Source organism: Amblyraja radiata, chromosome 8, assembly GCF_010909765.2.
Source record: "Amblyraja radiata isolate CabotCenter1 chromosome 8, sAmbRad1.1.pri, whole genome shotgun sequence".
NCBI classification, from domain to species: domain Eukaryota; kingdom Metazoa; phylum Chordata; class Chondrichthyes; order Rajiformes; family Rajidae; genus Amblyraja; species Amblyraja radiata.
In genome coordinates, this window is record NC_045963.1 from 46013686 (window position 1) to 46031744 (window position 18059).

Here is an 18059-nt window from a genome sequence, read left to right on the forward strand (position 1 = left end):
TAAAGCCATATTAATCCTTATTTTTATTGAACATAGAACATTGAACAATACAACACAGGAACAGGCGCACAATGTCCATGTGAACACGATACCAAGTTAAATTAATCATCTCTGCCTCTGCATGAGATCTAAGGGCAACTTTTGCACACATATGGAACGAGCTGCCAGAGGAAGTTGTTAATGCAGGAACAACAACATTCAGGATTAAAATTTTACCATCCTTTTTTAAAGGATGGCATACTTTTGTAAATTGTATAAAAATCAAAAATTTCTGGATTGATATTTTTAGAATAATTTCTGAAGTTGTCAATACCAAATTGGATCCCGACTCAAAACTAATAATACTAGGAATATCAGAACAAAGTCTAACACTCACAACAAGCCAAAGAAACTTTCTCGACTATAGTATAATAACTTGGAAAAAATTAATATTAAAATTTTGGAAAGGCCCTATTACCCCCACAATTAAAATGTGGATCATGGAAATGTCGGAGACCCTACACTTGGAAAGAATTAGACTTGTCTTAATGGACAAACAAGAACTTTTTGTCAGAATATGGGCTCCATTCATTGATTATTTGAAGGGGTAGATTGGTTCAGCACGGGAACCTAACTGAAGCTTGAACTCAGGATTAGATGAAAAGTTATACTTTATCATTTACGAACTTATCTCCAATGATGTATTATTAGTAAATTATTCCATTCTTTTTTTATCATGGCATTTGTTTTTTGTTTTTTTCTTTCTCTCTTACTCCCTATCTATAAAGAAAAAACTAGAGGCAGAATCAATCCACAACTGATATTAATAATGTACGACTGATATACATGAAATGTTTTTACCATAATATGTGTTTGCTTCTAATAAAAACATTTTTTTTTTAAATTTTCCATCCCAGCTTCCTAAGCAGCTTGCTGGAAAACATGCAAGGTTGTGCAAATGTTGTGTACAATGGATGTCAGTGGTCAGTGCCTGGAACGCACTGCCCACAGTGGTGGTGGAGGCAAATACGGTAGTTTAAGAGGCTTTTGGGTTGCCACATGGATATGCGGGGAATGGAGGAAATGTATTGTAAGGAAAGATTGCAGAGATCCCGGATAGTCTACACTTTTTCTGCATTTCATCATTTCACTTTAGGCCCCTGTGTCCTTTGACTTCTTTGAGTCAAAACTCCCTCCCTCTCTCTCTTTTTGCTCTTCTCCGTTAAGAGGCCTAAGTTACTTCATTGATCAAGATCTTGGTGAATTATACATCTTACAGGTTTTTTTTGCACTAGTATTGTGTGTTTTTGTTTATGGATTTTTTGTTTATTATATATTATCTATGTGTACTGTGTTTAATTACAGGGTTGTTAAGCTGCTGCAAGAATGAATTTAATTGTTTTGTTGTCACTGCACGTGGCAACTAATCTTGACATTTGGAGACATAAGGAACTGTAGATGCTGGTTCACAAAAAACATACAAAGTGCTGGAGTAACTCAGTGGTTAAGCAGCATCTCTGGAGAACATGGATAGGTGACGTTTTGGATCTGAAGATGGGTCTCCACCCTAAACGTCACCTATCCATGTTCTCCAGAGATGCTGCCTGACCTGCTGAATTACTGCAGCACTTTGTGACTACGCTTGACTTTTGACTGTCACAGCATGGTGCAACCTTGCAGTACTAGAGGACATTTGGCATGCTTCCAATGTCTCTTACATACCTCTACGGATGCACCATAGAAAGCATCCTGTCGGATTGCATCACAACTTGGTTTGGGAACAGCTTTGCCCAAGTCCGCAAGATATTGCAGAGAGTTGTAGATGTAGCCCAGTCCATCGCACAGCTTAGAATTCCCGTATTGACTCTTATTGACTCCATCCCTTTATTGACCATCTACACTTCACGCTGCCTCAGGAAAGCAGCCAACGTAATCAAAGACTTGTCCCATCCCGGTCATTCCTTCTTTTTCCTGCTTCCGTCCGGCAGATGGCAATGGTCCAACAATTTCGCTGTACCAATTGGTGCATGTGACAATAAATGTGAACTTGAACTTGAGAAGGTACAGAAATTGAAAGTGCGCATCACCAGACCCAAGAACAGCTTCTTCCCTCTGTTATCAGGCTTCAGAACGGACATTGGACTGTCTCTGGAACTGATGCACTACAATGCTGAGAACTATATTCTGCACTCTGTATCTTCCCCTTAGCTCTATCTGTTGAACGCGTCTGACTCGATTGTATTGATGTATTATCTGATCTCTTTGGAAAGCATGCAAAACAAAGCTTTTCACTGTACCTCGGTACACATGGCAATAATACACCTAAACCCTGTCTGAGGGAAAGTGGGCAACACCATGTTTTGGCATACATTCCACTTACCCCCCCCCCCTCCCCGTTGAATCCTGGTCAAATGATTAGAAAGTTCTAATTATTATGCTTTATTGATTTATTAAAATAAACAGAACTATCCCATTAGATGTTTTAGAATAAATCATATGTGCATGTTGTATGTATTTGAATGAAGACATCTTTGCATAATACTATTTTAAATGTACCAAAACACTCAGTGATGTTTATAAAAAACTCAGAAATATAATTTGATGGTATGGATTCAGAAATGGGTCCCGTGCAGACGTGGATTACATATCCAGTTTTAACTTCAGTCCTGGTGCAGCTTTGTAATGAAAAGTTCCGATCCATTCATAACCTTCGGCATCTATGAACTTGCCTTCCCCTTCCAATCTGCAGAGTAACAGCCAGTGAAAGAACATTTGTATACTTTTCCAGGACTGTTACAGCGTGATGTGCATAAGTTAGGCAGATGAAACCTATTACTAGAGAGAAAAACACAGCGCAAAGGTTTAAGGTGAGAGGGATAAGATTTAATACAAACCAGAGGGACAACTTTTTCACTCAGAGGGTGGTGGGTATATGGAATGAGCTGCCAGAGGAGGTAGAATAGCAGTATTTGCAATAAATTTAAACAGGTACATGCATAGGATAGGTTGAGAGGGAAATGGGCCAAATGTGGACAGATGAGACGAGTGAAGATTGGGCGTCTTGATCAGCAAATTGGGCCATAGGCTATGACTTTGCAGCACAGAATCAGGCCCTTCAGCCCAACTCATCCATGCAGATCAGTACTGTTTCTTAAGAATGTGGCTGCATTAATGCATGTATTGATGTCATCTCACGGATCGCAATACCACAACAGTCACTTATCGCTGTGCGTGCTTTCACGAAGATTTAAAAATAACTAATATCTGAACTGTAGTTATGAAATTTGGTCATTAGGCAGCAGAAGGAAATCCAAACTGAATTTAATGTCCACTAACACGGTATCTGTTAACAACAAAATACAAAGTGCTGGATGAACACAGCGGGCCAGGCAGCATCGTAGTTTATTTTAGAGTTAAGTTTAGAGATATAGCGTGAAAATTTGCCCTTCGGCTCACCAAGTCTGCTCCGACCAGCGATCCCCGTACACTAACACCATCCTACACATTAGGGACAATTTACAATCTTTACTGTAGCCAATTATCCTTCAAACCAGCAAGTGTTTGGAGTATGGGTGGAAACTGGAGAACCCGTGGAAAACCCTCGAGATCACGGTGAAAATGTACAAACTCTGTACAGATAGGACCCCGAGTCAGATTGAACTCAGGTCTCTGGTGCTGTAAGGCAGCAGCTCTACCACTGTGCCACCATGCCATCGTCTGTCCATCCCCTCCATCTCTGGAGGGTGTGGACAGAAAATGCTTTGGTTCTGTTTTCCACAAAGGTTAGTAAGTATATGGAATGAGCTGCCAGAGGAAGTAGTTGAGACAGGTACCATAACAACATGTAAAAGACATTTGGACAGGTACATGGATAGGATAGGTTTAAAAGGATATGGGCCAAATGTGGCCAGGTGGGACTAGCTTGGTTGGGGCATATCCGCCAGGAACTCATCAGTTCAAGTAGCATTTGTGGAGTGAATGGACAGAAGACGTTTCGGGTTGGGACCCCACTTCACACTGAAGTTGGGGGAAGAAAGCTGGAAAAGAGAGGTGGGGTGGACAAAGCCTCACCTATGTCTTGTACAACTAAAAACAACTTCCCTCAACAGAAACATAGTCTAGATTATACAAGAATAGCTTACTTGTTTTCATTGAAGCTTCCAATATATTTAGAATTATTTGGCCATGTGTAGGTCCCCATCCCGTGAAACGTGTTGTCTTTAAACTCTCCTTCGTAGACTGCACCGGACGGATGCACCAGTTTCCCGGTGCCATTCATCTTTAAGAAATAAATTTCACAATTAAACGATTAAATCACATCAAGTTAATGTATTAAAAATAGTCACTGGACTTCCCACTCTCAGAATAGGAATAGGTTATTCAGTTCTTCAAACCAATGAATTAATTATATTTAAATTCCATTCATTTAAGCTCGTCTCACAACCCCTGGCAGCATAGTGTTGCAGCTGGTAGAGCCACTGCCTCACAACGCTGGAGACCCAGGTTTGATCCTGACCTCGGGTGCTGTTGGTGTGGAGTTTGCACGTTCTTCCTGTGACTGCGTGGGATTCCTCTGGTTTCCACTCCTCTGTGTGGGTTTGTAGGTTGATTGGCCTCAGTAAATTCCCTTTAGTGTGTAGGGAGTGGCTGAGAAAGTGGGATCACAGAATTAGTGTGAACACATGAGTGGCTTCTTCTTGTGTATGGCGTGCACAGCCTAAAGCAGTAGTACAACTTGTTCTATTTGATCTTATTTGATTGTGCACGCCGGGTTGATTGCATTCGTCGGAACAGGAGGGACCACGTGAAGGTTGCAATCTTCCACCCTACATGAGTGGCAAGGGTGGGGGATAAATTTGTGAAATTTGAGCAATGTGTGTAAACAGTATTGAATGTTTGTATAGCCTCTGAAAATATCGGATGAATATTTTGCACGGTTAATGTATTGTATATATTTATTACTTGAATAAAGTCTATTTTGAAATTAAAAAAAATAAATCAGAATTAGTGTGAACGCTTGGACTCGATGGTGAAGGGCCTGTTTCCATGCTCTCAACCAATTTCACATTCGCACCATTGATGTTAATTAGGTACGTACTCCACCTTGTTTCCTGAAGTGAATGTCTAACTCCTTGGTCTTGCTGACATTGAGGGAGAGGTCATTATCCTGACGCCATGTCACTGAGTTCTCTATCTCCTTCCTTTACTCCGTCTTGTCGTTGTTCATGATCCGGCCCACTATGGTGGTGTCATCTACAATTTTCATACCGCTAGTTTTCCTCTACCCTAACCCTCAGTCTGAAAAGGGGCTCGACCCAAAACATCACCTAATCTTTTTCTCCAGAGATGCTGCCCGATCCGCTCAGTTACTCCAGCATTTTGCGTCTAACTAGTAGATGGAGTTAGAGCTGAATTTGGCTGCACAGTCGTGAGGGTATAGGGATTATAGTAAGGGGCTGAGATCCCATCCTTGCGGGGCACTGGTGTTGAGATTTATTGTGGGGGAGATGTTGTCACCTCTCCTTACTGATTGCGGTCTGTGGGTCAGAATGTCGAGGGGAGAGCTGAATCCTAGGTCCAAGAGTTTGGATGGAACTATTGTGTAGAAGGCCAATAAATAAGAGTCTAACATAGGACTCCTTGTTGTCTAGGTGTTCGAGAGATGAGTTTAGCTACAGAGAGATGGCATCTGCCGTGGACCTATTGTGATGATAAGCAAACTGCTGTGGATCAAGGCTGGCTGGGAGGCTGGAGTTTATGGGCGTTATCACCAGTTTCTCAAAGCACCTCATGATGGTGAATGTCAGAAACACTGGATGGAAGTCATTAAGGCATGCTGCCTTACTATTCTTTGGCACCGGGATGATAGTGATATAGGAAAGATGCTGAAAAGAGTGCAGAGAAGATGTACAAGGGATCTGCCTACACTTGAGGGCCTGAGCTAGAGGGAGAGGTTGGACAGGCGCGGAATTTATTAATTGGAGCACAGGGATGTAAGGTTAAGCCAACACAGTGGATCACTGTGCTTTCAATCAGATTCCTTGTTCCTAGCATGTCACAATTATATATTCCAAGCTACTTTGAACGATCAGGCACGTTTTATTTTGGTCAACTTGTGCTGAATTATTTATTCATTACAGGTGTGGGCACTTACTGCAGTGGATATTGTTACAATCCTGAAATACAAAGTTGAAGAGGCTGTCCTGATCCACAGAAAGGTTTTCAGGAACATGGAGCCCATTTCCCCTAAAGGAAGCTCCATAATGTGCAGCCCTTAATATCCTGAATCATAACCCTGAATCATAACTTCTATGTTAAACATCTTGTGAAGTAAATTCAGAAGTTGCTGTCCTTTTCACAGTTTAATCATGTTTTTTTAATTTTTTTATTAGAAGTACAGTACATTACACAAGTACAAGCCAAATATATATTATTACATTTATTGTACCACTTTATTTTTTAAGCTTAATCATTTAATCATGACAAAGCTTTATAGGTTCTCTATCCTCTAACCATCATTTTTCATTTCAGGCATTAATTGTTTAATCATAGAACATAAATAACATAAAAAATACATGCAGGAGGAGGCCATTTGGCCCTTCGAGCCTGCACCACCATTCATTGTGATCATGGCTGGTCATCCACAATCAGTAACCCATGCCTGCCCATATCCCTTGATTCAGCTAGTCTCTAGAGATCTATCTAACTCTCTTTTAAATTCATCCAGTGAATTGGCCTCTGCTGCCTTCTGTGGCAGAGAAATCACATTAGTTACATTAATCACATTTGTCACTAATCACATTAGTTACATTAATCACGTATTCCGCTTGGGTAGTTCACATCCCAACGGTACGACCATTGAATTCTCCAGGTTTCACTGGGAAGAACCCCCCAGCCTTTCACTGCATCTCTTTCGAATGCCCCACCATGCTACATACCGATTTCTCCCATTAGCCCGCGCCCTTTCCCCTTCCATCTATATCACTCCATCTGCCTTTACATTTCACTCATCTTTTTCTCTCCTTATCTGACAACCTTTCATCTCCTTTTCACCTCCAGCCTTGTTACTTATTCCACCCATGTGCCAATCACCCCCCTAACTGTATCCACCCATCACTTGCCAGGCTTTGTCCCACCCTACCTGCCGTTTCCAACTTCCCCCCGAACTCCATCAGACTGAAGAACGGTCCTGACCTGAAACTTCATCTGTCCATTCCCTACACAGATGCTACCTGACCCAGAGTTCCTCCAGCACTTTGTGATTTTTCTCGTGATTGCAGCTTCTGCAGTGCCTTGTGGCTCCTTGCTTACCTTGTCATTGTTCCACTGCCCTGAATATGTCATTCCATTAAGTGTGGTATGAACGCCAAATCCATTCCTCTCCAGCCCGGCATCATCACTTCTTGTGCATTCTCCATCTGTAAAATTTATGCAGAACACATCTGACCCAGGCAGCTTTAGACTTCACAGCACCAGAAAGCCCAGTTCAATCCTGATCTCGAGTGCTGTCCGTGTGGAGTTTGCATATTCTCCCCGTGACCGCATGGGTTTCCTCCCACATCCCAATGACATGCGGGTTTGTAGGTTAATTGGCCTCTGTAAATTGTCCCCCAGTGTGTAGGGAGTGGATGAGAAAGTGGGATAACATGGAACTAGTGTGACGGGTGATCGATGGTCGGCATGGACGGTGGGCCGAAGGGCTATTTCCATGCTGCACCTTTCAATCAATTCAATACAAGGGTGGGGGTAGGGATAAGATATGGTGATAGTAAACTACTTTGGAGGGAATTCACCCATTATTATCATCTTTTATTGACATCAAGGCTGGTCCTCTCCCACATCAAATCCAGCATCCCTGCCTCACTGGACTCTCATCAATTTGCATACAGGGCAAATAGATCCACAGAGGATGCCATCTCTGTGGCTCTTCACACTGTCCTGACTCACCTGGAAAGACAGGGCACGTACGTGAGGATGCTCTTCATAGACTATAGCTCTGCCTTCAACACGGTCATCCCCACCAAGCTCACCACCAAACTCCACCAGCTAGGCCTCAGCTCGCCGATATGCGACTGGATCCTGAATTTCCTGACGGAGCGACCGCAGGCAGTGAGACTGGGCCCGCACCTGTCCTCCACTATCACCCTGAGCACCGGCACACCACAGGGCTGTGTACTGAGCCCCATGCTCTACTCCCTCTTCACACACGACTGTGTTCCTGCATTCGACACCAACACCATCGTCAAGTTTGCAGACGACACAACGGTGATCGGGCTGATCACCAACGGTGATGAAACAAAATACAGAGCGGAGGTGCAGAACCTGGCGGACTGGTGCTCAGATAACAACCTGTCCCTAAACACCTCTAAGACCAAGGAGCTGATTATCAACTTCAGGACACATAATGGGGAATACGCTCCAATCTCTATCAACGAGGCAGTGTGGAGAGAGTGTCCAGCTTTAGGTTTCTGGGCACTCACATCTCAGAGGACCTCACATGGTCTACCAACACCGCTGCGCTGGTCAAGAAGGGCAATGAATGTTCTTCCTGAGAACATTGAAAAAGACTGGTGTGCCCCAACAGCTGCTGACAACCTTCTACCGCTGCACGACAGAGAGCATACTAACATATGGCATCTCTGTGTGGTATTTCAGCTGCACGGAGGCGGAGAGGAGAGCTCTTCAGCGCTTTGTCCACAGAGCGCAGAAGATTATTGGGACACAGCTACCATCCTTGGAGAGCATCTACCACACACGGTGCCTCAGGAAGGCCGTCAGCATCCATAAAGACTTCTCACACCCTTGTAATGGACTGTTCGAACTCCTACCTTCCGGCAGAAGTTACAAGGCCTTCTACGCCCGCACCTCCAGACTCAGGAACAGCTTCATCCCCAGAGCTATAGCTGCTCTGAACCGGCCCTGCTGAGTGCCCCCCACCCCCATGAACTGTCTCCCTCGGATGGTCACGTCGCACAGACACATTTGCACTTTAGACTGTTTTGACTGTTTTACTGTTCTTTTTATAAACCATGTTCTCGGGATATCTAAATCTAAATGTTATTAGTTGTTTAAGTTATGACATCGGATGGAAGCTGCATACCAAATCTCGTTGCACATATGCGCAATGACAATAAAATATATTATTATTATTATTATTATTGTGTCGTCCTTAGTGAAGACAGATCCAAAGTGCCTGTTCAACTCATCTGCCATTTCCTTGTTCCACATAATAAATTCACCTTTTTCAGTCTTCAAGTGTCCAAATTTGGTCTTAACTATTTTTTTCCTCTTCACATATCTAAAGAAGCTTTTGCTATCCTCCTTTATATTCTTGGCTAGCTCAATTTCTCATCTTTTCTCCCCGTATTGCCTTTTTAGTTATCTTTTGTTGCTCTTTAAACATTACCCAATCCTCTTGCTTCCCGCTCATCTTTGTTACGTTGTACTTCTTCTCTTTTATTATTATACTGTCCCTGACGTCTCTTGTCAGCCACGGTCGCCCCTTACTCCCTTTGAATCTTTCTTCCTCTTTGGAATGAACTGGTCCTGCACCTTCTGTATTATTCCCAGAAATACCTGCCATAGGTGACGTTTTTTTTTATCAGGACCCTTCTTCAGGCTCAGAATGAATCAAAGTTTCACAAATGAAACAGCATCTCCTTATGTCTGTGGCATCAATCATAAACAATTGAACTGGAATCTTTTACCAACCGTTGTGAAAAATCTGTCTAGTGGTACAATTGGTCCTCTCTCATTCTCATTGATGTTGCCCCAAAGCTTGTCACTCAGAGGGAGGTGGGTTTATGGGATGAGCTGCCAGAGGAAGTAGTTGAGGCAGTGAAAAGACATTGGACAGATTCAGTGGAATGGACATAGTGACTTGTTGGGGAATGCACTCATGTAAATGTGAGGTCGTCACTGTAAAACCCAGTGGGCAATTCAGGAGAAAACCTTTTGTCTCAAAGTAGTGAATCTCATGAAACTCACTTTTGTGTTGAGATAATTTAACACAGCAGTCGTCAAGGGGCAACTAGCAAAGGGTATAACGGAGAGAGAAATAGTGATGGAGTGCCGATTGATGGTCATTGCAATTGAAAAGATATTTGAAAAGAGGTAGGTGAGGCATTTAAAGGTATTTGAACAGTTGCATGGATAGGAAAGGTTTTCAGGGATATGGGCCAAATACAGGAAAATGGAACCAGCGTAGATGGGGCATCTTGGTCGCATGGACGTGTTGAGCCGACGGGGCCTGTTTCCGTGCTGCATGACTCTATCTGTGTCGAACTGAGCAGAAATTACAGATGACCGCAGCCTCTCACACTTCCTGACTGTCCATACCAATACTCTCCGCTTGTAATTGTTGTCAATGCAGATGCCTCACAGCACAAGGGCACCATTGATGGCAGCTGTGTGAAATTGACCTTTCTTCAGGCAACAAAGAGTTTATTTAGCAAGTTTTTATTTTTAAATGTGCCTTTGTTTTCGATCATCAGTCAAGTTGTCATGCCGCAAAGTTAACATGAAGGCAATCTCGTGATTTTTAAACTGAATCGCTGCCCGGGGAAGCATCAGAATACTGAGTAATTGCTTGTGGAAAGTGATGAAAGAGTCCATGTGACAGCAGGAGGTCTTTCTATTCAATCCCTTCTGGGATTGTCGACGTAACACAACCATATCAGGTGGTCGTGGCACAATTGTAGCCATCCCACTGTTCCTCGAGATAGTTTTCCACAAGTGAGTGAAGAGTTAGAAGATCTGCACTTAAAGAAATGGGGATAAATATGCTGAACAACCAGACTTTATTATCATCAGATAATTTAGTTTAGTTCATTGTCATAATCTGCCGGAAATAGCAAGGGACCGCGGGTCAAAGGAGTTGGAGGAATTGAGTGAAATCCAGGTTAGCCGGGAAGTGGTGTTGGGTAAATTGAATGGATTAAAGGCCGATAAATCCCCAGGGCCAGATAGGCTGCATCCCAGAGTACTTAAGGAAGTAGCTCCAGAAATAGTGGATGCATTAGTAATAATCTTTCAAAACTCTTTAGATTCTGGAGTAGTTCCTGAGGATTGGCGGGTAGCAAACGTAACCCCACTTTTTAAGAAGGGAGGGAGAGAGAAAACGGGGAATTACAGACCAGCTAGTCTAACATCGGTAGTGGGGAAACTGCTAGAGTCAGTTATTAAAGATGGGATAGCAGCACATTTGGAAAGTGGTGAAATCATTGGACAAAGTCAGCATGGATTTACAAAAGGTAAATCATGTCTGACGAATCTTATAGAATTTTTCGAGGATGTAACTAGTAGCGTGGATAGGGGAGAACCAGTGGATGTGGTGTATCTGGACTTCCAGAAGGCTTTCGACAAGGTCCCACATAAGAGATTAGTTTACAAACTTAAAGCACACGGCATTGGGGGTTCAGTATTGATGTGGATAGAGAACTGGCTGGCAAACAGGAAGCAAAGAGTAGGAGTAAACGGGTCCTTTTTACAATGGCAGGCAGTGACTAGTGGGATACCGCAAGGCTCAGTGCTGGGACCCCAGCTATTTACAATATATATTAATGATCTGGATGAGGGAATTGAAGGCAATATCTCCAATTTTGCAGATGACACTAAGCTGGGGGGGCAGTGTTAGCTGTGAGGAGGATGCTAGGGGACTGCAAGGTGACTTGGATAGGCTGGGTGAGTGGGCAAATGTTTGGCAGATGCAGTATAATGTGGGTAAATGTGAGGTTATCCATTTTGGTGGCAAAAACAGGAAAGCAGACTATTATCTAAATGTTGGCCGACTAGGAAAAGGGGAGATGCAGCGAGACCTGGATGTCATGGTACACCAGTCATTGAAAGTGGGCATGCAGGTGCAGCAGGCAGTGAAGAAAGCGAATGGTATGTTAGCTTTCATAGCAAAAGGGTTTGAGTATAGGAGCAGGGAGGTTCTACTGCAGTTGTACAGGATCTTGGTGAGACCACACCTGGAGTATTGCGTACAGTTTTGGTCTCCAAATCTGAGGAAGGACATTATTGCCATAGAGGGAGTGCAGAGAAGGTTCACCAGACTGATTCCTGGGATGTCAGGACTGTCTTATGAAGAAAGACTGGATAGACTTGGTTTATACTCTCTAGAATTTAGGAGATTGAGAGGGGATCTTATAGAAACTTACAAAATTCTTAAGGGGTTGGACAGACTAGATGCAGGAAGATTGCTCCCGATGTTGGGGAAGTCCAGGACAAGGGGTCACAGCTTAAGGATAAGGGGGAAATCCTTTAAAACCGAGATGAGAAGAACTTTTTTCACACAGGGAGTGGTGAATCTCTGGAACTCCCTGCCACAGAGGGTAGTCGAGGCCAGTTCATTGGCTATATTTAAGTGGGAGTTAGATGTGGCCCTTGTGGCTAAGGGGATCAGAGGGTATGGAGAGAAGGCAGGTACGGGATACTGAGTTGGATGATCAGCCATGATCATATTGAATGGCGGTGGAGGCTCGAAGGGCCGAATGGCCTACTCCTGCACCTAATTTCTATGTTTCTATGTTTCTATGTGTACCGAGGTACAGTGAAAATATTTTTCTTGCGTGCTATCCAGTCAGTGAAAAGACTATATATGATTTCAATCAAGCCATCCACAGTGTACAGATACAGGACAGAGGGTATAACATTTAGTGCAAGATAAAGACCAGTAAAGTCCGATTAAAGATAAAGGATTAAAGATAAATGAGTGAACGGGGGAGAAATAAATCTAAGATAGCACAAAATACTGGAATAACTCAGCGGGTCAGACAGCATCTCTGGAGAAAAGGGATAGGTGATGTTTCGAGTCGAGACCCAACCTAAGAAAGATATAAGCAGGTATAACTTGCTATTGCTGTGCATCTTGTTCACTCACCATATCGGTCTTCATTAGGGAAGATGACATTCACATTTAAAACATCAGAAACTGTGTAAAGGAATATAAAGAGCATTGTAACCTCAACATGCATAACTGTCAAAATATTAAAGACTTAGTTTCAACTCCAGATTTTGATATTTATTAAGTAAAAGATGAGCCTACTTTATATTTAAGAAAGAACTGCAGATGCTGGAAAAATCAAAGGTAGACAAAATTGCTGGAGAAACTCAGCGGGTGAGGCAGCATCTATGGAGAGAAGGAATAGGTGACGTTTCGGGTCGAGACCTTTCTTCAGGCTGATGTCGGAGGGGGGGGGTGTAGAAAGGAAGAGGCGGAGGCAGTAGGCTTGTGGGAGAGTTGGGAAGAGAGAGGGGAAGGAGGGAGAAAGCAAGGACTATCGGAAATTGGAGGTCAATGTTCATACCGCTGGGGTGTAAACTACCCAAGTGAAATATGAGGTGCTGTTCCTCCAATTTGCGCTGGGCCTCACTCTGGCTGGAGGAGGCCCAGGACAGAAAGGTCGGATTCGGAATGGGAGGGGGAGTTGAAGTGCTGAGCCACCGGGAGATCAGGTTGGTTAGTGCGAACTGAGCGGAGGTGTTGGGTGAAGTGATCGCCAAGCCTGCGCTTGGTCTAGCGAAGGTAGAGAAGTTGACACCTGGAACAGTGGATGCAGTAGATGAGATTGGAGGAGGTGCAGGTGAACCTCTGTCTCACCTGGAAAGACTGCTTAGGTCCTTGAATGGACCCTTTCTGCTTTCCGCAGAGACTGTTCCCTCCCAACTGGTCAATTCGTCGCTTCCCACCCAAACCACCCCCTTCCTGGGCACTTTCCCTTGCAACCGCAGGAAATGCTCTAAGTGTGGAGGGGAGGTCACTTTACCTCCCCCCTCGACTCCATCCACGGACCCAAGCAGACTTTCCAGGTGAGGCAGAGGTTCACATTCTAATTAATTTAACGTTTTTCTTGAGCTGGGAGAAATTAATAATTTTTATAAAAGGGAAGGTACAAAAATAGATATAAAAAAGAACAAAGTATTGTGAGGAAATCTTACCTTTTTCTTTGGGTTGGCCTTTCTTTTTTGGCTTCACTGTAACAAGACAAAGATGCAGATTAAAAGCAAGTTGAAATGCTGTGACTCATGAATTCCAGAATGTTATTCTATTAAATTCAGTTAACAACCACTGACAAACCCAAAATAATTGTTTGCATCGTAGGTGGATTCCAAACAAAGCTATTGTGTTCGTCATTCATTACCACACATAAGTTCAATAGTCATAGGAACAGAATTTGGCCATTTGACTCATCGAGTCTACTCTGCCATTCAATCATGGTGATCTATCTTTCCCTCTCAACTCCATTCTCCTGTCTTCATAAGTTTTGACACCCTTACTAATCAAGAACCTGCCAATCTTAAAATAAACAATGACAGTCTCCACCACCATCTGTGGCAATGAATTCAACTGATTCACTACCCTCTGCCTAAAGAAATTCCTCCTTATCTTCTTTCTAAATGTACATCCTTCTCTTCCGAGGCTGTGCCCTCTGGTCGTAGACTTTCCCCATTAGTGGAAATATCCTCTCCACATCCACTCTACCCAGGCCTTTTACTATTTGGTTTGTTTCAATGAGGTCACCCCCTCATCCTTCTAAACACACACACACACACACACACCATGATTTGAAATGCACAGATGGATGGAAGTTTTCTTGCAGAGCATATAAAGCAACTGGGAGACTGGGGATTTTACAAGAATCAGCAGCAAGAGAAAAATGTGAATCATGAGGCAGAGAATTAGTTATGAAAGAAAACTTCCAAGTCCGCGCCGACCAGTGATCATCCCGTATCTAGCTCTATCCTACACACTAGAGACAATTTACAATTATTACTGAAGATAATTAACCTACAAACCTGTATGTTTTTGCAGTGTGGAAGGAACCCGGAGAACCTGGAGAAGATCCACGCAGTTACAGGGAGAACATACAAACTCTGTACAAACAGTACCTGTGCCAGCCAGTTGTGCGGAGTACTCCAGCATATCTTCAACCCGAGCCTGGAGAGGATTCCTGTGACGGTGAAGACATGCTGCCTGGTTCCTGTACCAATGTGGACGCGTCCCAGCTCCTCCAATTACTATAGACTGGTGGCGCTGACTTCCCACATCATGAAGTCCCTGGAGAGGCTGGTGCTCACTCACCTTCGACCCTTGGTTAAACCAGTTCACTTACCAAAAAAAGATGGGGGTTGAGGATGCCATTATCCACCTGCTCCATTGTTCCTATGTTCAGCTGGATAAGCCGGGAAGAACTGTGAGAGTCATGTTTTTTTACTTCTCCAGTGTTTTTAACACCGTCCGGCCTGCACTGCTAGGGAGCAAATTGACAAAGATGTGGGTGGATGCTCCATGGGTGTCCTGGATCACCAACTACCTGACTGGATGACCACAATATGTCAGGCTACAGAACTGTGTCTCGGGCATGCTACACCGGGGCCCCACAGGGGACGGTCCTCTCTCCCTTTCCATTCACCTTCTACACCTCGGACTTCAGATATAACTCGGATGCCTGCCACCTGCAGAAGTTTTCGAATGACTCTGCAATTGTGGGCTACATCAGTGAGGGGAGGGAAGCTGAATCTAGAGGTATCGTCAATGACTCGGGTTGAGTGGTGTGGGCTGAATCACCTGCAGCTCAACACTGACAAGACTAAGGAGTTATTGGTGGAGTTTAGGAGGAGAGGAACACCTCTGTCCCCTGTCTACATCAATGGTGTGGATGTGCAGTTTACCAAGGAGTACACACACCTTGGAGTTTACCTGGACAGTAAACTGGACTGGTCCAGGAACCCTGAGGCCCTGAACAAGAAGTGTCAGAGCCAGCTGTACTTTTTGAGAAGGCTCCGCTCCTTCAACATCTGCAGCAAGATTCATGTGAGGTGATCTTGGAGGGGAGGATGCTCCTCAACTGCGGAGCATCTTGGACAATACAGCTCACCCCCTCCATGACACACTAGTCAACCTGAGGAGTACCTTCAGCAACAGACTGGCTCCACCAAGATGCAGTACAGAATGCCACAGGAAATCCTTCTTCCCTGTGGCTATAAAACTGTATAATTCTTCCCCCTTCAGTCGTGGGTAGATTGACTTGCCTCCCCCTCCCATCCCCAAATCTTTGCACATCCCCAATCCTTTCCACTCGTAACTTTAATTTCATGTTTCATGTATCTTGTGTTTTATGACTGTTGGCAGATCAATTTCCCTCCTGAGATAAATAAAGTTCTATCGTATCATATTGTATCGTCAGGATCGAACCAGGGTCTCTGGCGCTGTAAGGCAGCAGCTCTACCGCTGCTCATCTGTGCCACTTCTTCAGATTGAAGAAGTCTGAGGAAGAGTCCCGACCCAAAATGTCACCTATCCTTTTGAAGACATCAGAGATACAGCGCAGTAACAGGCCCTTCGGCTCATCGAGTTCGCACCAACCAGTGATCACTCTGTACACTAGCTCTATCATACACACTAGGAACAATTTACAATTTTTACTGAAGCCAATTAACCTACAAACCTGTACGTCTTTGGAGTGTGGGAGGTATCCAGAGCACCCAAAGAAAACCCACGCGGTCACCGGAAGAACGTACAAACTCCACACAGGCATCACCTGAGGTCAGGATCGAACCCGGGTCTGTGGTGCAGTAAGCCAGCAACTTTACCGCTGTGCCACTGTGCTGCCCTTTTCCCCAGAGTTGCTGCCTGACCTGCTGAGTTACTTGAGCACTTAATGTCTAACAGTGAAACGCTTTTTTTCTTGCGTGCTATTCAGTCAGCGGAATGACTGTACACGATTACAATCAGATTTTACCCACATTCAACCAGATACAATCCAAATTCAGGGACAGTTTCTTCCCAGCTGGTATCAGACATCTGAACCATTCTACCAACAACTAGAGAGCGGTACTGAACTACCTCATTGAAGACCCGCGGACTATCTTAAAGGGCCTGTCCCACGAGCATGCGACTCCATGCGGTAAACGCGACCTAACGTGGTCGCTTGAGCCGTACGGCCTCGCGGGGCCGGTTCCACTTCGATCGCCGGAGCCGTATGGAGTTGTGCGGAGCTGGTCCCGACATCGCGCAGGGCTCCGAAAAACTGACCGTGTTCAAAAATTCCGCGCGGCAACAGCCTGCTGGTCCGCAGCCGCCTCGACGCCGTACGCACCGCCTCGATGAGCGTGCGCAACGTCTCGACGCAGTACGCAGCGTCTTGACGCCGTACGTCATGCGCGGACTTCGCTCGAACTTCACGTCACTCACTCGACTTCCGCGCGGCCCCCGCTTCCGGTTTGGTCGCGCTCGCCGCATGCAGGCGCATGCTGGTGGGACCGGCCCTGTACGGGGATCACTCGACCTCCGCGCAGCCCCCGCTTCCGGTTTGGTCGCGCTTGCCGCATGCAGGTCGCATGCTCGTGGGACAGGCCCTTTAATCAGACTTTACTGCAATTTATCTTGTACTAAACGTTATGCCCTTTATTCTGTATCTGTTCACTGCGGGTGGCTTGATTGTAATCATGTATTGTCTTTTCACTGTGGTTAGCACGCAACAAAAACCTTTTCACTGTACCTCCGTACACGTGACAATAATAAACTAAACTAAGCCGAGCCGTCCACAGGATAAAGGGAATAACGTTTAGTGCAAGACAAACTCCAGTAAACTCCGATTAAAGTTAGTCCGAGGTTACGGGAGCTCCGGTGATAATGACAAGGTGGCTAACATCTCACCCGGCATGTCCACGGACGGACGGACGGTCGTTGATGGGGTGACGCAGTCGCCGACTGAAGCAACGGGCCCGCGGGGCAGAGGAGGCCGACGCCGGCCGTCTCCATGGCGACCAGCGCCTTGCCTGACCCGACCCGGAACTGCGGGAGGAGGAACCAGTTCCGGGACGCGGCGTGCCTGTCTGTGCCGGCTCCGGGAAGGCAGATCGATGACGGTTGTGTGTATGTGTCTGTGTTGTTGGTGATCGGCTCTGTCGCCACAGGAGCTCCACGGGGCCTCGTTGGTGTTTAAGACTTAAAGCTGAAGAGCAGGACTTCCTGCGTGAAAGGGCGTGCAGCGGCAGACAGTTTGTGCACAGCAAGCTCCCATGGACAGAGATGGGGGCACAAAGTGCTGGAGTAACTCAGCGGGTCAGGCAGC

General features: G+C 44.9%; 2 protein-coding genes across 6 annotated transcripts in view; one reads left to right on the top strand and one right to left on the bottom strand.

Annotated features, from left to right (window-relative positions):
- Positions 1-1185: 1185 nt before the first annotated feature.
- Positions 1186-17762, bottom strand: morn2 (MORN repeat containing 2). 3 transcript variants are annotated; one of them, XM_033025781.1, is made up of 6 exons: positions 17642-17762; positions 13921-13956; positions 12863-12913; positions 7291-7397; positions 4122-4258; positions 1186-2814 (listed from the first exon to the last, which is right to left on the bottom strand). In XM_033025781.1, the coding sequence occupies exons 1-6, from the start codon at positions 17646-17648 to the stop codon at positions 2697-2699; spliced, it is 456 nt and encodes a 151-aa protein (XP_032881672.1). In that variant the 5' UTR covers positions 17649-17762; the 3' UTR covers positions 1186-2696. The 3 variants fall into 3 exon arrangements, with proteins under 3 accessions (XP_032881672.1, XP_032881674.1, XP_032881673.1); XM_033025782.1 differs by having other exon boundaries at positions 2418-2722; XM_033025783.1 differs by lacking the exon at positions 12863-12913.
- A 4-nt stretch (positions 17763-17766) lies between these two features.
- dhx57 (DExH-box helicase 57) overlaps positions 17767-18059 on the top strand; it is a 51414-nt gene continuing 51121 nt past the window's right edge. For 2 of the 3 annotated variants that reach the window (XM_033025775.1, XM_033025776.1), the window contains exon 1: positions 17812-18049. The gene's annotated coding sequence lies outside the window, so the exon portion shown is untranslated. Of the gene's footprint in view, positions 18050-18059 lie in introns of all 3 variants that reach the window. The other variant, XM_033025774.1, reaches the window with a different exon arrangement.

Coding starts and splice junctions, on each gene's coding strand:
- morn2 (XM_033025781.1), bottom strand. Junction 4,259..7,290: donor GGCAGTGGAACAATGACAAG/GTAAGCAAGGAG, acceptor TATTTCTTAAAG/ATGAATGGCACCGGGAAACT. Junction 2,815..4,121: donor GGAAGCTTCAATGAAAACAA/GTAAGCTATTCT, acceptor TTTTCTCTCTAG/TAATAGGTTTCATCTGCCTA.